This window comes from Eumetopias jubatus, unplaced genomic scaffold (genome assembly GCF_037043125.1).
Source record: "Eumetopias jubatus isolate StellerSeaLion01/CBP00866 unplaced genomic scaffold, mEumJub1_p1.0 scaffold_15, whole genome shotgun sequence".
Classification (NCBI taxonomy): Eukaryota; Metazoa; Chordata; class Mammalia; order Carnivora; family Otariidae; genus Eumetopias; species Eumetopias jubatus.
In genome coordinates, this window is record NW_028274821.1 from 86,182,204 (window position 1) to 86,196,266 (window position 14,063).

Consider the following 14,063-nt stretch of genomic DNA (forward strand, 5'->3'; position numbering starts at 1 on the left):
TGCCATAAGGCTTGGGAAACCCTTTCCTCCACTTGAATGTTCCTCTTGGAATTGAAAAAGGTGGTTGCTGATGTCTGGAAACTTTTGAATTCCTTGGGGGGATTCGAGCTGTTGCCCCCCCCCCCACTCACCAGGGCGCCCCCTCCTCCTGCTCTGTGCTGCGGCAGCTGTTGGTGGTGCGGGTGCTTTTGGAGACTTGGGGAGTGCTCTGTGTGCCCTGTAACCTCCTTTCTCCTCTCTCTCTTAGGCACATCTCACTAACGCTCCCTGCTACCTTCCGAGGCAGGAACAGCACTCGGGCTGACTACGAGTACCAGCACTCCAATCTGTATGCCATATCAGGTACGTGGGGCCTCTGCTCATGGCCAGCTACCGCGTCTGTGTCCCGGGCACCATCTCCCTCTGCGTGTCTCCTGGCTTCGAATGGCATCTGTCTTAGGTCTCTTTTTCACCCTGCAAGGGGCCTGTCCCCTGCAGAGATCAGCCCTTTCCTTCCTTTGTGTCACCTCTGCGCTTAAAGAAGGGCCAGATACTCAGCGCATTTTGAAACTAATGATGAAAAACAATGTGTGGATTTCACGAGCTTGAAGGGTGGTTTCCAGAGAATAGTCACTGCATTGTTCACCTGCCAGAGCCAGGGCGGGTTTCCCATGGGGTCTTGGGAGCAGCACAGAGCTGAGGCCCAGCCCGCTCACCAGCCTGTGTCCAGGTCTGTCCTCACCTCTCATTTCCCAAAGCCAGGTTTGTGGCCAGAAGGGACACGGGCAGTCTCCCCTCCCGCCCCCATCATAAGGGTCTGTGATTTCTGAACTTGGCCTTGAAATGGATGGTGGTACCTCGGCAGGGACCTCAGCAGTGCGAGTTTGCCTTTCCACCTTCACCCAGGGAGGGGAGCGCTTACAGGCCTGATTGCAGAGTGGAGATTCATTAGGTGCCTGGCAGCGCAGGTGACCCTCTAAGAGCCGGGGAAACCCACAGGCTCACCTCCGATTATCCTCAGCCTCCACTCAGGGGCATTTGTAGCTAAGGGGGAAGTGGCAAATCAGTGCCACTTACCAGCGCACGCCCTTAATGGTGAGTGACGTTTTGAACACGGGAACATGGCACTCATTCATGTACCATAATGAATCCGTTATTTAAAAGGTAATCTTTTTTCTAAAAATTGCAACTTGGGGTTACTAAATAGATGAAATAGAACAATGGTATAATTCATGTCAGTATCAGTTTCTCTTGTTATGATCACTCCCTAATAGGTTTGGAAGTGTAAGCAAAAGCCAATTTTTCCATTTCTGGGTGGGGGAAAGGGAAGACCCGGGACGTCTTAAAGCCCTGGCCCCTGGCCCCCCTCCAGGAGCCCGGCTCCCGAAAGGGCAGAGGGAGCGCGTTGTCTCAGAAAAGCACCTCCAGGGAGAATTTCTTTTGTGCTGTGGCTATTTCAGCAAAGTAGACAAGGAGCATAACAAGTGTGGAAAGATGACCTATTTTGTACAAAAGCTGACTATTTCCCCAGATGCTGCGTGGCATAGAGGCGCAAAACAGGTCTGCGAAACCCAGCAGGGCGGCCCCGTTCCGAATTCGCAGGAGGAAAGCTCAATCAAAGCAGATGCCTTTTTCCCTCCATCTTGCAAACCTTTTTCCAGCCATGGTGTTCAGCTCCCCCCGCCTTACCTGGATTCTCTGATGCCTTTCCCAGCTGTTGACATTTCTGCAGAAAAGGGCCCACAGAGCGAAATCGCCTCTGGTTTGGCAGGAATGTTCCTGTCTGCCTGTGGACCACTGCTTCCTCGCCCCGCGGCTTTGATGAGGTGTTGTCTGGGTTCATTTCAGCTGTGAGTTTAGCAACACCAGGGTAACAGCCTCAAGACACAGGGGAAGCCATTCAGAAACTTCCTGTTACATTTATGTAAGTGGCAGTCGGTCGGATTTTATCTTCCAAACAGAGGTAGTGGAGGCTGCCCCCCGGCAGCAGGCAGCCTCCAGCTCCTCAGCGGCTGCAGGCACCAAATTGCTCCACCAGGGTCCAAGACTGCTTTGTGGGAAGCCTGCCAGAAAGAGCCCGCAGGGCCTGCTGGCTCCATAAGGCCTGCAAGCTCAGCACTGGGCAACCATGGTGCAGCTGGGAAGCCTGCCCACCCCACCCCCCCACCGGCTGCCTGCCTGCGAGCCGTTCTGGTAGAAGGGAACAGAGACCACCTCTTTCCCCCCGCCCCCCATGAACAGCGTTTGGCATGGAGTGGCACGTCTCAATTTGGGATTGCATAGTTAAGGTTCCAGTGGTTTATTCCAAAAACAGTCAAGGCAGAAGTGTGCCCCAGGCCCTCACCCTTGCCCAGTGCCTGATGCACGGTAGCTGGAGCTCTGCTGCTGATGGAACAAAGTTTCAGACTGTTGCGAACCGGCTCTGGCGCCGTCCGCTGCAGGCTTCACGGCTGAGCCTTTGGTGCAGACTCCTGGTATGCTCTGGTTCGTTCCTGGAAACATTTAATGACGGCTCCCTTCACGGGCAGGCCCTTCCGAAGAGAAGTAGATTTCCAAACTATGCAATTTGAAAAGCGAGCAGCCCACGTTTAACTTGTATGTATGGTTATTAAAGTAATATTTACTTTTTGATGTTTTCTCAAAGGCATACCCGTTAGTCTAGCCCCTCTTCTATCCCTCTCACGGAGGCCTCCAGAGGGAGAGACAGTGCTTAGAGTTGCTGAAGTAAGGGGAGGAGATGCAGAAGTGCTCATGAGCTGTTTATGGGAAGAAGGAAGGAGAGCCTTTAGCCCAGTGTCTGCCCTGCCCAGGAATACCCTCTATGACCTCTGGGGCAGGTGATCATCCTGAGGTGCTGCTCCAGTACCTCCGGTGTCTGGGACCACCACCTCCGACCAGCCCTTCTATCTCTGCGAGGTCCTCCCTTGTCCAACTGAGCTCATGTTCATACCCATCCAGCCATTTGGGGTACAGATGCGTTCCATTGACCAAAATGTGCCAACTGTTCAGCCAACAGTTCTCTCTTGCTCACAGAAGTGGGGTGAGGGGCTTCTGCTAACTCAGTGCTGAAATCCTGAGAAGCTCATGTCCCTTGCCGTGCCACTTTGTACCCTATCACACCGCCATAAAGCCCACCTTTGATCCTCATGCGTCTGCCGGTAAGAATCTCTTCTGAAAAATACTTACAGGTGTACAGAAGGATTTACCCTCAGGGATGAGCACTGCTGCTGCTTAAAAATAATACTCAGGAAAGGAGTTTGGGGGTGGGTCTCCTAAATGCCCAAAACAAAAGCAAAGGGTTAAATTATGAAACATTCTTACATTTGATGCCTTAACTCTTTAGGCATCAAAAAATAATGATTTGGATAAGAAGGTGTGGGTGAATGTTGTTAAGTGACAACCAGAATGTGCAATGTGGTCGCATTTCAAAAAATATCCAGGAACACCTGGGCAGCTCAGTCGGTTAAGCGTCCGACTCTTGATTTCCACTTAGGTCGTGATCTGACGGTTGTGGGATCAAGCCCTGCGTCACGCTCTGTGCTCAGTGTGGAGTCTGCTTAAGATTGTCCCTCTCCCTCTGCTCTTCCCCCTGCTTGCACACATGCTCTCTCTCTCTCCCCTGCCCACTGCAAAAAAAAAAAAAAAAAAAATCCAAAGGTCTGGAAAGGTACCCACCAAGGTGTTTATAGTGGTTTTCACCAGCCTTTCCTGCTCTTTTCTTCTTTTTTCCTTCTTTGCGGTATCTCATTTCTGTATGTTGGCAAGTGTTACTTTTATAATAAAAAGTTTGGGGGCACCTGTTTGACTCAGTCAGTTAAGTGCCCAACTCTTGGTTTCAGCTCAGGTCATGATCCTCGGGGTCCTGGGATTGAGCCCCACGTCGGGCTCCACACTCAGCACAGAGTCTGCTCCAGGATTCTCCGCCCCCCTCCCCCTGCTCGCTCTCAAATAAATAAATCAATCTTAGAAAAAAGAAAAGGAAAAGTTTAGACCCTAAGCTCATTTGGCATGCTCTTAGTAAGCCGTGCTGGGCCCTGTGGTCACCTTGCCTTTTCTCAGTGCTCCCAAGCCTCCTGACTCCCAGCAGGCTTCCGAATTCTAGTGGAAGTCACTTCCAGGCCACAGATCAATAATTTTTCTATGGTCCTTTTAGAAAATATGGGGGTTTTTTCCTTATTGTCCAGTTACTGGAATCTCCTGTCCACTGATGTACCCCAAAGACCACTGACCACCAGTCTAACACTGCGGTGGTACAGATGTGGACTGGGCGCGAGAGCCCCGCTGCTTGGGCCACATCTTCACCTGTCTTGTTCCTCACACCCCACGTTACCATATCGCTCTTCTTGTTAGGGCCTGAGGATGATTTTCCTTGAAAGAGGAGATAGAAATCGAAGGGTATGTGCCTGGTTTGGCTCACTCTATTATCCACGTATGTTAGAGTTGGCAAACCACTTTTTTTTTTTTTTTATGTTTGATAAATGGCAGCTCATGGGCTCACGCTTTCCTGGCAACATTCTAATGGGCGTGTCCCACTTAAGACCTTACCTCCTGGGAGGTGTCTTCTTGGGCCATGTTGATTTTCTAGATTCTACCCCAAAGCCCTACTCCTGAGAGTCCTTGTCAGATTTTTCGGGGGCTGTTAGTTTTCTTCTTAAGAATACTGTCTCTGTTCTGGGGACGCCTGGGTGACTCAGTTGGTTAAGCAGCCAACTCTTGATTTCAGCTCAGGTCATCATCTCAGGGTCATGAGATTTAGCCCCGTGTCGGGCTCTGCACTCAGTGCAGATTCTGCTTGAGATTCTCTCCCTCTGCCTCTCCCCCCGACTCCTGGCACGCTTGCTCTCTCTCCGCCAATCTTTCTCTCTCTCTCTCTTAAATAAATAAACTTTAAATAAATATATATATATATTCTCTGTCCTGGAAAGTCTTCTGCTGTAGTCCTGAACGACAGCCTCCTACACTTTTTGTTCCCCTTAGAATTATTTTAGATGTCTAGATGTCTGACCATTTATTTCTAGTCCAACTATTCCAGAAAGATACAAAGCAGTTCCAAAAATACATCTAACCAAATGAAAATGGAAGTAAAAAAATAAGAGCGAACAAAAATATAGGATAGAAAAGGAGGGTGCGGCTGTGGGCGTGGTTTTGGACAAAGGGGATTCTGGATTTGAATCAGGACAGTCTCTCTATGGATGAGATTAAAACCAAGCTGCTTGCTTGGGAAGAACCTAACTATTCCTTTTATGGAATTCTTCCTCATAAAGAGGGCCCTGTACAAGGCTGTGGACAACAGAACAACCACTTTTCAGTGAGTTTGAGGACAGCCTGGGTGCCCACGTATCAGGGGATCTGCTCGTGTTTGAACCCCTAACACGCTTGGTGGTTGAGTGAGAGGTTTCTTAAATGTTCTTGTGTTGGGTGTCACGTGTCTTAAGGACTGGAGACAGGGGAGATGTCAGGAATGAGGGGCTCCCTGGCCTCCGGTCCAACCTGGAGGACGCACCCGTGTCGGAGGCTCCCATATGGAGCAGCTTAGCCCGAGGTGCCCAGGATCGCTTTTCCTGAGCAAGGAATGTCTGCTATCTGTCTTTAGGGCAGTTTTACTTAATGAACAGGATGCAATAGGTATGGGAAACCATGCTGTGCCATTCTTTTGTTTTGTTGTTATCAACTGATTTATATCTCCAAGTGAAGATTTTTTTTCCCAAAGAACTTATTTTTCTCCCTTTTGAAAAAATTGGCATAGTAGTGTAAAATAGTAAAATTAAGCAAATGCACATTGGAACTGGCATGTAATAAAACCAAAAATCTCAAACAGCTCATGAATTCAGGTTGAGCCACAATGCAGAAACACAGTGCAGGGAGCTAAGGGGTCCAGCTTCCCTTCCCTTTCGTCCGTCGGCAGATTGCCTTGCTGACATCTTCATTTATCCACCAGCGTTAGGCTGACCATGGAATTGATTGCCCACACCGTCCCTTCTGAGAGTCAAAGAGGGTCCCACTTGTACCCGGACAAAAGCTGTAACCTGGAACTGTCCCAGCAGACAGGGTGGGGTGGGGTGTGGTCATCCTGCCTTTGGCTTTCTCAATCTTTTCATTTTTTCCAGTGTTCCTTCTGATGGCTGGAAAAGCCCTTTTATTGCCCTCCACAGCTGTTCCCTCTTAAAAACCAGTCCCTTTTCAAGATGTTGGGCCAGGAAGCCCGTGAGCATGGGCAAGCCGGAGTCCATGGGCTTGTTGCTTTAGGCTCACAACAACTTGTGCAGAGAAGAGGAGGATTTCCTCTGAAACAGAACCGTGTACGAGCCGTGTGTAACTCTGACATCAGACCAGGAAAGCACAAAGCAATTAAAAATAATTAATGATTTCTGAATATCAGCCTTCTCCATGCAGTTTTAATCTAGTCCTCATTTAAATTGGAAGATGGACATTTAATTATCAGTATTATGAAATTCATGATTTATATATTTCATCCAATTGGATAAAATTTCTGCCACCAGCTCTTCATCTTATTACCAAAAAAAAAAAAAAGATCTGTATATATTACGGTGTGATCATTGAAAAACTCCTCTGCAATACACCAAACAGTTACAAACATATTTTCCTTTCATTTGTAGTGATTACATTATTTCTATCTTTTAATTGGGGGGGGGGAATCTCACCTGGAAAATTGAAAGTAAACTTAATACTTTTGTGATCGTAAAGCATGGCCAAGCTGGAAAATAAAGGCTAAAAGACCAAAACAATAGGGTGCTCGAGAAAGACTGGCTTTCTTTTCTGCATAAGGTGTTCTAACCCACAGCTGCTCCATGCGCAGCGTTGACGATACTCTGGCAGAATCTGTGTCCGTGTTTTCCATGCGCGTGGCCGTGGTTCTTCTTTTCCCCTGTGTTCGGGTGAGTGTCAGCTGTGTGTGGGTTGAGTGACGATGTTACCAATAACCACAAATGAGGGAACCCCAGTGTCGTCCAGCGGAAGCCCCCATAAGTAAAACTGCCAGGCAACCTCTGCATTCGCAGGCACCCCCTCCATGGCCTTTGTCCTTTGTGAACGTGTTCGTGTGGCTTATGTGGCCTTTGCCTGCCTTGCATCCAGACCCCTGCCTTCCTTTGCCCTCCGCCGAGGATTTTCAGAACCACCAAGGACTGGTCGGAGACTTGGTGGGGGAGCGTGGGGGAGGGTGGCAAGGATCCAGGAGAGAGAGAAGCATCCATTTGACGCAGCCACAGATAATAGCAGATGGGGGAAATTCCTGAATGAAGCGAAAAAATATTTATAATAATGGCGCTCAAGTCAGGGAGGAAATAAGTCATTTTAGAGGCATATAAATTTTTATCATCACCTCCAACAGCCATGCGTCCCTTGTCTATCCGTCTATTCTTGCCCTGACTGACAACAAAATCGAGTGCAAAGAAAAATATAATAAGAAAAAGAAGAAATGAATGGGAGCGGATGGGGAATTGATCGCATCGTGTATTTGTAGATCCTGATGTAAAAGGTGCAGTTGACAGGTGGCCGGCTTCGCTCTGTACACAACCATGTGTGTGCTGTCAGGCGCACGCACGCTGCCTTGTTTCGATTGATGAATTGCCTGCTTTCTTGATTAAACCTTCCGTCACTTAAGAAACAAAAAGCCTGTGTTTAGATGGCAGAGTGGGACATGTCAAAAAAATCTGCCTCCTTTACCTTTGTGCAGATGTTGGGCACAGACTGTAACATGTATTATTAAAATGAATGTGGCATTTACTGTGCATTATTCCTTTCCTGGGAGAAAGGACTATAAATTATATGCTAATAATAAGCTTTAACCCTTTCGAAATGCAAAAGATTTAAGAGTGCAAATATTCATGTAGGCCTGGCTAATTGGATGTGCTTTTATACACCCGCCGTGATGGCTGTGTCACTGAAGTTAATGAACAGCGTGTGCGGGCAAACACACAGGGCGCTCAGGGAACTCTCGCCTCCTGGAGGTGTTCCGCTCTGCAAGGGCCTCCTCTAGGAGCTCACAGAGAGAGAGAGAGAGAGAGACCCCGAGCCCCCTCCGCTGGGCTCTAGATCATCTTACTTCAGATCAAGTATGGATGCACAGCCATGGCTAGTGGCCCCAGCTAAGTCTCCCGGCGCCGAGCGTCAAGGGTGGTCCTCTCTTGGCTTTCCTGCATCCCTGTTTTTGGGGCTGGCTGTGCTCAGGCCTGCAGTACCAGGCATTGGTGCCTCGCACTTGTCCGTCTTCCTTGACATGGCTCATCTATGCTCAGTCCAGTTGCCCAGGTGGCAGACTCATCTCCCCAAAGTAGAACTCCGAAGAGCAAACCTTTATCAGCCTGCCCCAGTCCACGGCCAGTGGCGTTATCCACACCTCACTTGCCTGGCATTGAGGCTGTCTGGTGGCCAGTCTCTACTTTTCCAGTGCCTTCTCTCCATTTCTCTTCACCTGTGCCCCCCACCACCTGTGTCACTCCTGGGTCCTCACCTTTGTCTCTTTGTGCCTTTGCCCCTGCCAGTCACAATGGCCTGGATTGAACTAATTTCTCTGTGGATCCATCTTTGAGGGCCTGTCCCCAGACTGCCTCTTCCAGGAAGCTTTTCTGAGTCCCTTCTGTGTGGGGCTGCTCCATTCCTGGTGAACTCCCACACTGCTTCGTGCTGTGTGAGCACTTTGAGGAAGGAGGCTGCCTTCAATCCTCTTTGAATCACTCCTCTGTCCATTTAGCAGACCCTGAGAGCTTCCATGTGTCTAGCCCCATGTTCCCTCCCGAGGACCACAGGAAGCCGGTGGAAGAAGGGTCAGCAGGTGACCGATGGGGCATTTGGAGTCCGAAGCACATGTGGCCATCCCACCAGAGCCTCTGTGAATGACCACACGGGTTGCATACCACACAACACATGTGAACGGCCCCCCGCCAGGGCCGTGCCACGGTCCCGCGTGACGTTGCCTTGGGCAAGTCACTCAAAGCTAGTTATTCATAGCTGTGAAATGATTCGCTAATGAATGCCACCTTCCCAGCACCGGGGGCTGTATATGGATCTGGGGTGTATGAGAACATTTTCTAAGTCGTGAAGCAGCGCAGGAATGGCCCCCTTCTCTCCACACCCACCTCCCCTGTAGGGCTGTGATCAGAGCAGGAGCCCAAAGATTTGTGGAGAATTATCACTCAGGACACACTGGCTCCTGCCCAGCATGGCCTTCACCTTCTTAGCCCTCTCTTCTATAGTTTTATATATAAGATTACTTCTCTGTCATCAGCGTGTTTGGAGATAATCTCTGCCTCAGTCCAAACAAACTTACAATAAAGGCTCTCTGGCCTGGCTCAGCTCGGCACCCTCTGCAAACTGAGACATTCTGTCACGCATCGTCACTTCGAAGTGGGCTATTTTCTGTGGCTGGCAGCCCACGAGCCCTCTCTCAGGAGGGTGACAGAATGATAGCTTGGGGCAGGAAGGAGGGGAGCTTGGCAGAGTGAGCCGGCAACTTCTATAAAATCTTCCAATGTGCCTTTGGTTTTTTTGGAGGAAAAGTACTTGGGAAGGGGGCGGAGGGACTGCTTTCTGCTCCAGGCTTTCATTTCTGCTTCATCCTGTGCTCCGTGGGTAGGAGAACGTTAAGGCTTTTTCCAGTTTCGTCATTGTAAAAGAAAAAATTAAAAAATTATTAGGTGACAGATACTTCGGTGCTCTTGAAGGGTGGCCAGCCTCCCACTGTGCTTTCGTTCTCTCTCTGGTTTCTCGGCAAGGCCAAGTTTAGGCAGCGTTGGTTTAATGGCCCACGTCCCCCACTCAAACCCAAGAGCAAGGCAGCTGAGGGGCAGTGAAAGGAGCCAGGGCAGGAGCTGGGAATGCCAGGTTCAGGCCCCATTCTCCCACTCACTAGCCCCGTAACAGCTTACTGGGTCTAAATGCTTGAATCTCCCAGTGTCCATAATGGCCACAAGAGCATCAGTAAGTTAAACAGAACGATATTTCCCGGAAGCTTCCTGTGCGCCAGACATGGTCTAGTATCTAAGGTGGCAGCGATCATACCCACCTCCCAGGGTGTCACCAGCAAATGTGCAGCTATGGCCCAGACTTCACAGGCGTCCCATCCAAACACCGCCTTGACCACGAAGACCCTGAACGTGGGAACAACTCGAGAAAAACCAGCTTTCTGACACCCTTCTCCCCGTGTGCTTATCGTCCTTGTCTAGTTGTCAGGCAGAAATAGGCCTGCATTTGCCCATCGTACTTCCCTTCCCGGCAGGCTGCATGCCTGGGAGCCGGCAGCAGGGTCCTTTCTGGAGGCCTGGTCAGAGAAGTACTGAGAACAGGGGGAGCACACTGAATCCCCGCTCTTCGTCTGCTCTTAGCCTCTCTTCAGAGGCTTTCCCTGGGCTGAATGAAGAAGCCTGGCTGGCCAGACCTGCCTCAGGGCAGATGACATCCTATCAGCCTTTCCGTTTCTTTTTCTAGCTCTCTCTCTCACGCTAATAGACTGGCGGCTGAGAGGGGGAAATGCTATAATTAACGCAACTTCTTCAATTTAAACACATTTAGGGAGCTGAAGTTGTTTTTGCTTTTATTAAAATGGATTATATTAATTTATTTTAATAACACCTAACCTTCCTCCAGCACTTAGCATGTACAAGCCTCTGTAGTAAGCCCTCTGCATGCATTTTGTCATTTAATCGAGATAAATCCTTACCAAGAAAACCTTACAAAAAACCGTTAGAGTTTGTATCGTTACTACTATAATCTCTACTTTATAAGTATAGCACAGCTGCTCAAGCCTTATAAAACGAATCTCTCTTATATAAATGTTTATAAATAGTTTTATTTTACAGATAGAAAAAAAATGAGCTTTTGAGAGATTTGGGTCTTTCCACAGTTCTGCTGCTAGTATAAGGAAAAGGGCTGAGATTCGAACCCAGGTCCCTCTGATCCAGCTGCTAAGCTCCAAATCCCCGAGCCAAAGATGCAGCTGAGGTTGCATGTGACCATTTCCTTCCCCTCGTCAAACTGAAGGTGAGAATGGCACCCACACCTAGAGTGAGTCACGCTGGGACTAACTTGGGATATTAGGTCTCAGCGTTGTTTAAATCTCAGACGATTCCCTGGACCAATCCTCTCTGGCACCCCATCAGCGTGAGGCCCTTGACACTGGCTGACGACAACTCCCGAGTCCACAGAGTATCTGGAACAGTGGGCATGGCTCCCGTTGGCTGTTGCTGGGCAGAACAGTGAAGGGATGAGCATGCAGCGCCCGCACTTAAGCTGAGTGGCCCTAGGTGAGGGGCTTACCCTGTCTGTGCTTAGTTTCTTTATCTGTTAAACGGGGACGACAGTGGTTTGTTGGTGAGGCTTGGAATCATGCCTGGCACGCGGGAAGTGCCATAGGTGTGTTGCTATGATTGCAGTTATTCCATACCCCCTCCTCCCACCACTTCTCAGAGCTTTCCTGACCAGGAAAGGGAATATTCCAGGATCCTCAAGGAACCTCCTCCCCATCAGTAGGTGGGGCTGCCATCGCTCTTGCTGTTGGAGACCTTTGTCTGGGGAGGTCTGGGCATCTGGATATCCCCTTACCATGGTCTTCGCTTAGCGCTTTGGTGACAGTGGGTGGCCCAGTCCCCCCGCCACCTATCAGGACTGAACCTTAGCTGTTCTCCTCCTCCTGACCCAGCTCTTCTCAACTGTGCCCATGATGGGTCACTGATTTGAACGGACAGTCACCTTAGGGCCTCCCCTGCTTTGAAGCATCATTGTCTGGGTTGGGCCTCCTAGGATGCATCCAAGCCCGAGGTTCCCGAGCCATTGCAGACCCTGCGTGTTCCCTGTCAGAGCCCAGCCCACATTCCGCTCCTGCCTGGTTCCAGCTCCCCAACTTCTGCCATTGCCGCTGCCGCCGAGCACCCCAGCTTTAGCCTTGCTGACTTACAGTGGTAGGCATGGGGTCATACTCCAGGTGAGTGCCGAAGGCACTTAAACTCCTGACGGCTTAATGAGTGAAGATGGGGGCATTGGCAGAACCTGGGGAGGAGTTGGACAGCCACATAGGATTCAGGGATGAGATCAGAAGTTACCCTTCGTCACACCATATAAGCCTCCTCACTTTTGTGGTAGAAGAAATGCATTCATTTGCTAACATTAGGACAAAAGAAATTCTGATCTGAAGCCACCTTTCCTGTGGACAGAATACTTGAATCCACGCATTGTCGTGCGTTCGGTGTTTGTGCCCTGAATACCCAGTGCATTTCCCTGTCTTTTTGTTAATAGCCAAGGATGGTCCTCACCTGTTTATGTTAAAAAAAAAAAAAAAATCTCAGTGCTCCAGCCTAGAATTTGGATGGAATATATTTATCACTTATCCCAGAGAAGGAGGCTCCTTCTTCCTCAGATTTGTCTTTTGATTGTCTCTGAGACAATGAGCGATGCACAACTCTCATTCAAGGCTGAGATCCTTTGTCAAAGAGCGGCTTCTCATGCCTGACTTGTTTTATAGCATGAACGATCTCATGATCCACTGGCGAGACAACATCCATAATTTTGAATGAGAGAGTAAAGCTTGCCTCGTTGGCCCTAAGCGTTGCTTCTAGTGACACACTTAGAGGTACTTAATCGCTTGCTACCTAGAGGCAATAAACACACCCATCTTTATGTTCCATTGCCCTGCGTATTTACCTTAAGTATGCCCTGTGCTAACAAAACGCCCGTGTCACTCCTGTCAGAAGGTCCTTGGGCTCATGAATGACAGAGCCCTCATTCACCCTTATTCTGCCAGAGACGGTTGTGCTGTCTTTGGCCATAGGCCTCTTGGCAATTGATGCCTTCCTGTGAAACTTTGGCCATCCAATTGGTTTCCCAGTTCTAAGAAAGTGGATCCATCTTTGGTGGGAGCAGCTTGTTCAGTGCCGGGTTCTCTGCTGGAGTGCAGGATACCTTCTGGGCGGCTAGCACAAGGATGCCTCTCACGCACTGGTATGTGCCTGACACCCAACCCAGGGCCTAGGGGGGCAGGAGGCACTCAAGGATCTCTGTTGTTCGATTGGTTCTTGAGACCCACCCTTTCCAGCTGTGTGACTTCGGATAGTTCCTGTGACATTTCAATTCATTTTCTCTACTGTAGTTTTGAGGATCAGAGATAATGTTTGTGAAGTACCTAGTACTGAATGAGCACCCCAGAAACTGTAGCGGGTATGACTGTCATAAATACTGTTATTCCAGTAAAGTGCTGCTTATTATTCTGGAAGCACTGGTCTTATTCATCCTACAGTTTGACACCACCACCCCGCCCCATCCGCCACCCCACCTAAAAATGCAATCAGGGGAGGGAGCAGCTGCTTCACTAAGGAAGAACCAGAAGGGAGCTCACACGGGCAGGGACCCTGCCCGGTACAGGGGACTTTTTGGCATAACATAAGGCAAACCCTCCATCCCAGGTCAGAAATCAGTAACTGCTTGAGATGTTAGTTTACTACTACTGGGTCAAATTATTTTAAAAACAAATTCCTCAACGTTTAAATCGGCCTCTGATTTATTCCTTCTCATCAAATCAGCTGTGATTGAGAAAGGATCATAGCTGTGTTCCACCCTTGAAATGGTTTGACTTTGTCTTTGTCTTTCGGTTTGTGACTCTTTCTTCCCTGCCCCTCCTATCCCAGGACATAGGGGGGGAGAAAAAAAAAGGAAAGAAGAAAAAAAAAAACCACACACACACACACCCCAGCCCTTTCCTTGCCCCAGAATCCTTACATATCTGTGAGCCAGGACTTGGCTTAAGGGTACATCAGAGTCCTACCAGCCACGGAGCACATCGCCACGTCTCCTGCTCCAAAGCTGCCTGCCAGACCCGGGGCCCCCAAGCTCTGAGGCCTGTACTGAAGACACAGCTGCAACCAAGCATCCTTTCTCTGTGTTTGAGAGTGGATTGAATGACTTTCCTAGATGTCCCCATCTTATGGGAGGACACCAGACTATCTATTGATGGTGAGGAACTGTTCCTCTCTTCAGGCTACATTTTTTTAAAAAAAGATATTGTACCTTTTATTTGGATTTAATGAGGACAGACATTTTAATCAGAGGTTAGTCATTTATTTCTGCAAACTATTGTT

General features: G+C 49.1%; 1 protein-coding gene across 1 annotated transcript in view; it reads left to right on the forward strand.

Moving 5' to 3' along the window:
- The window catches only part of MVB12B (multivesicular body subunit 12B), a 185,798-nt gene that overhangs the window by 105,894 nt on the left and 65,841 nt on the right, over positions 1–14,063 (forward strand). Inside the window, exon 7 of the mRNA XM_088019049.1 lies at positions 248–342. Within this exon, the coding sequence (XP_087875175.1) occupies positions 248–342 (95 nt within the window). The remainder of the gene's footprint in view (positions 1–247; positions 343–14,063) is intronic.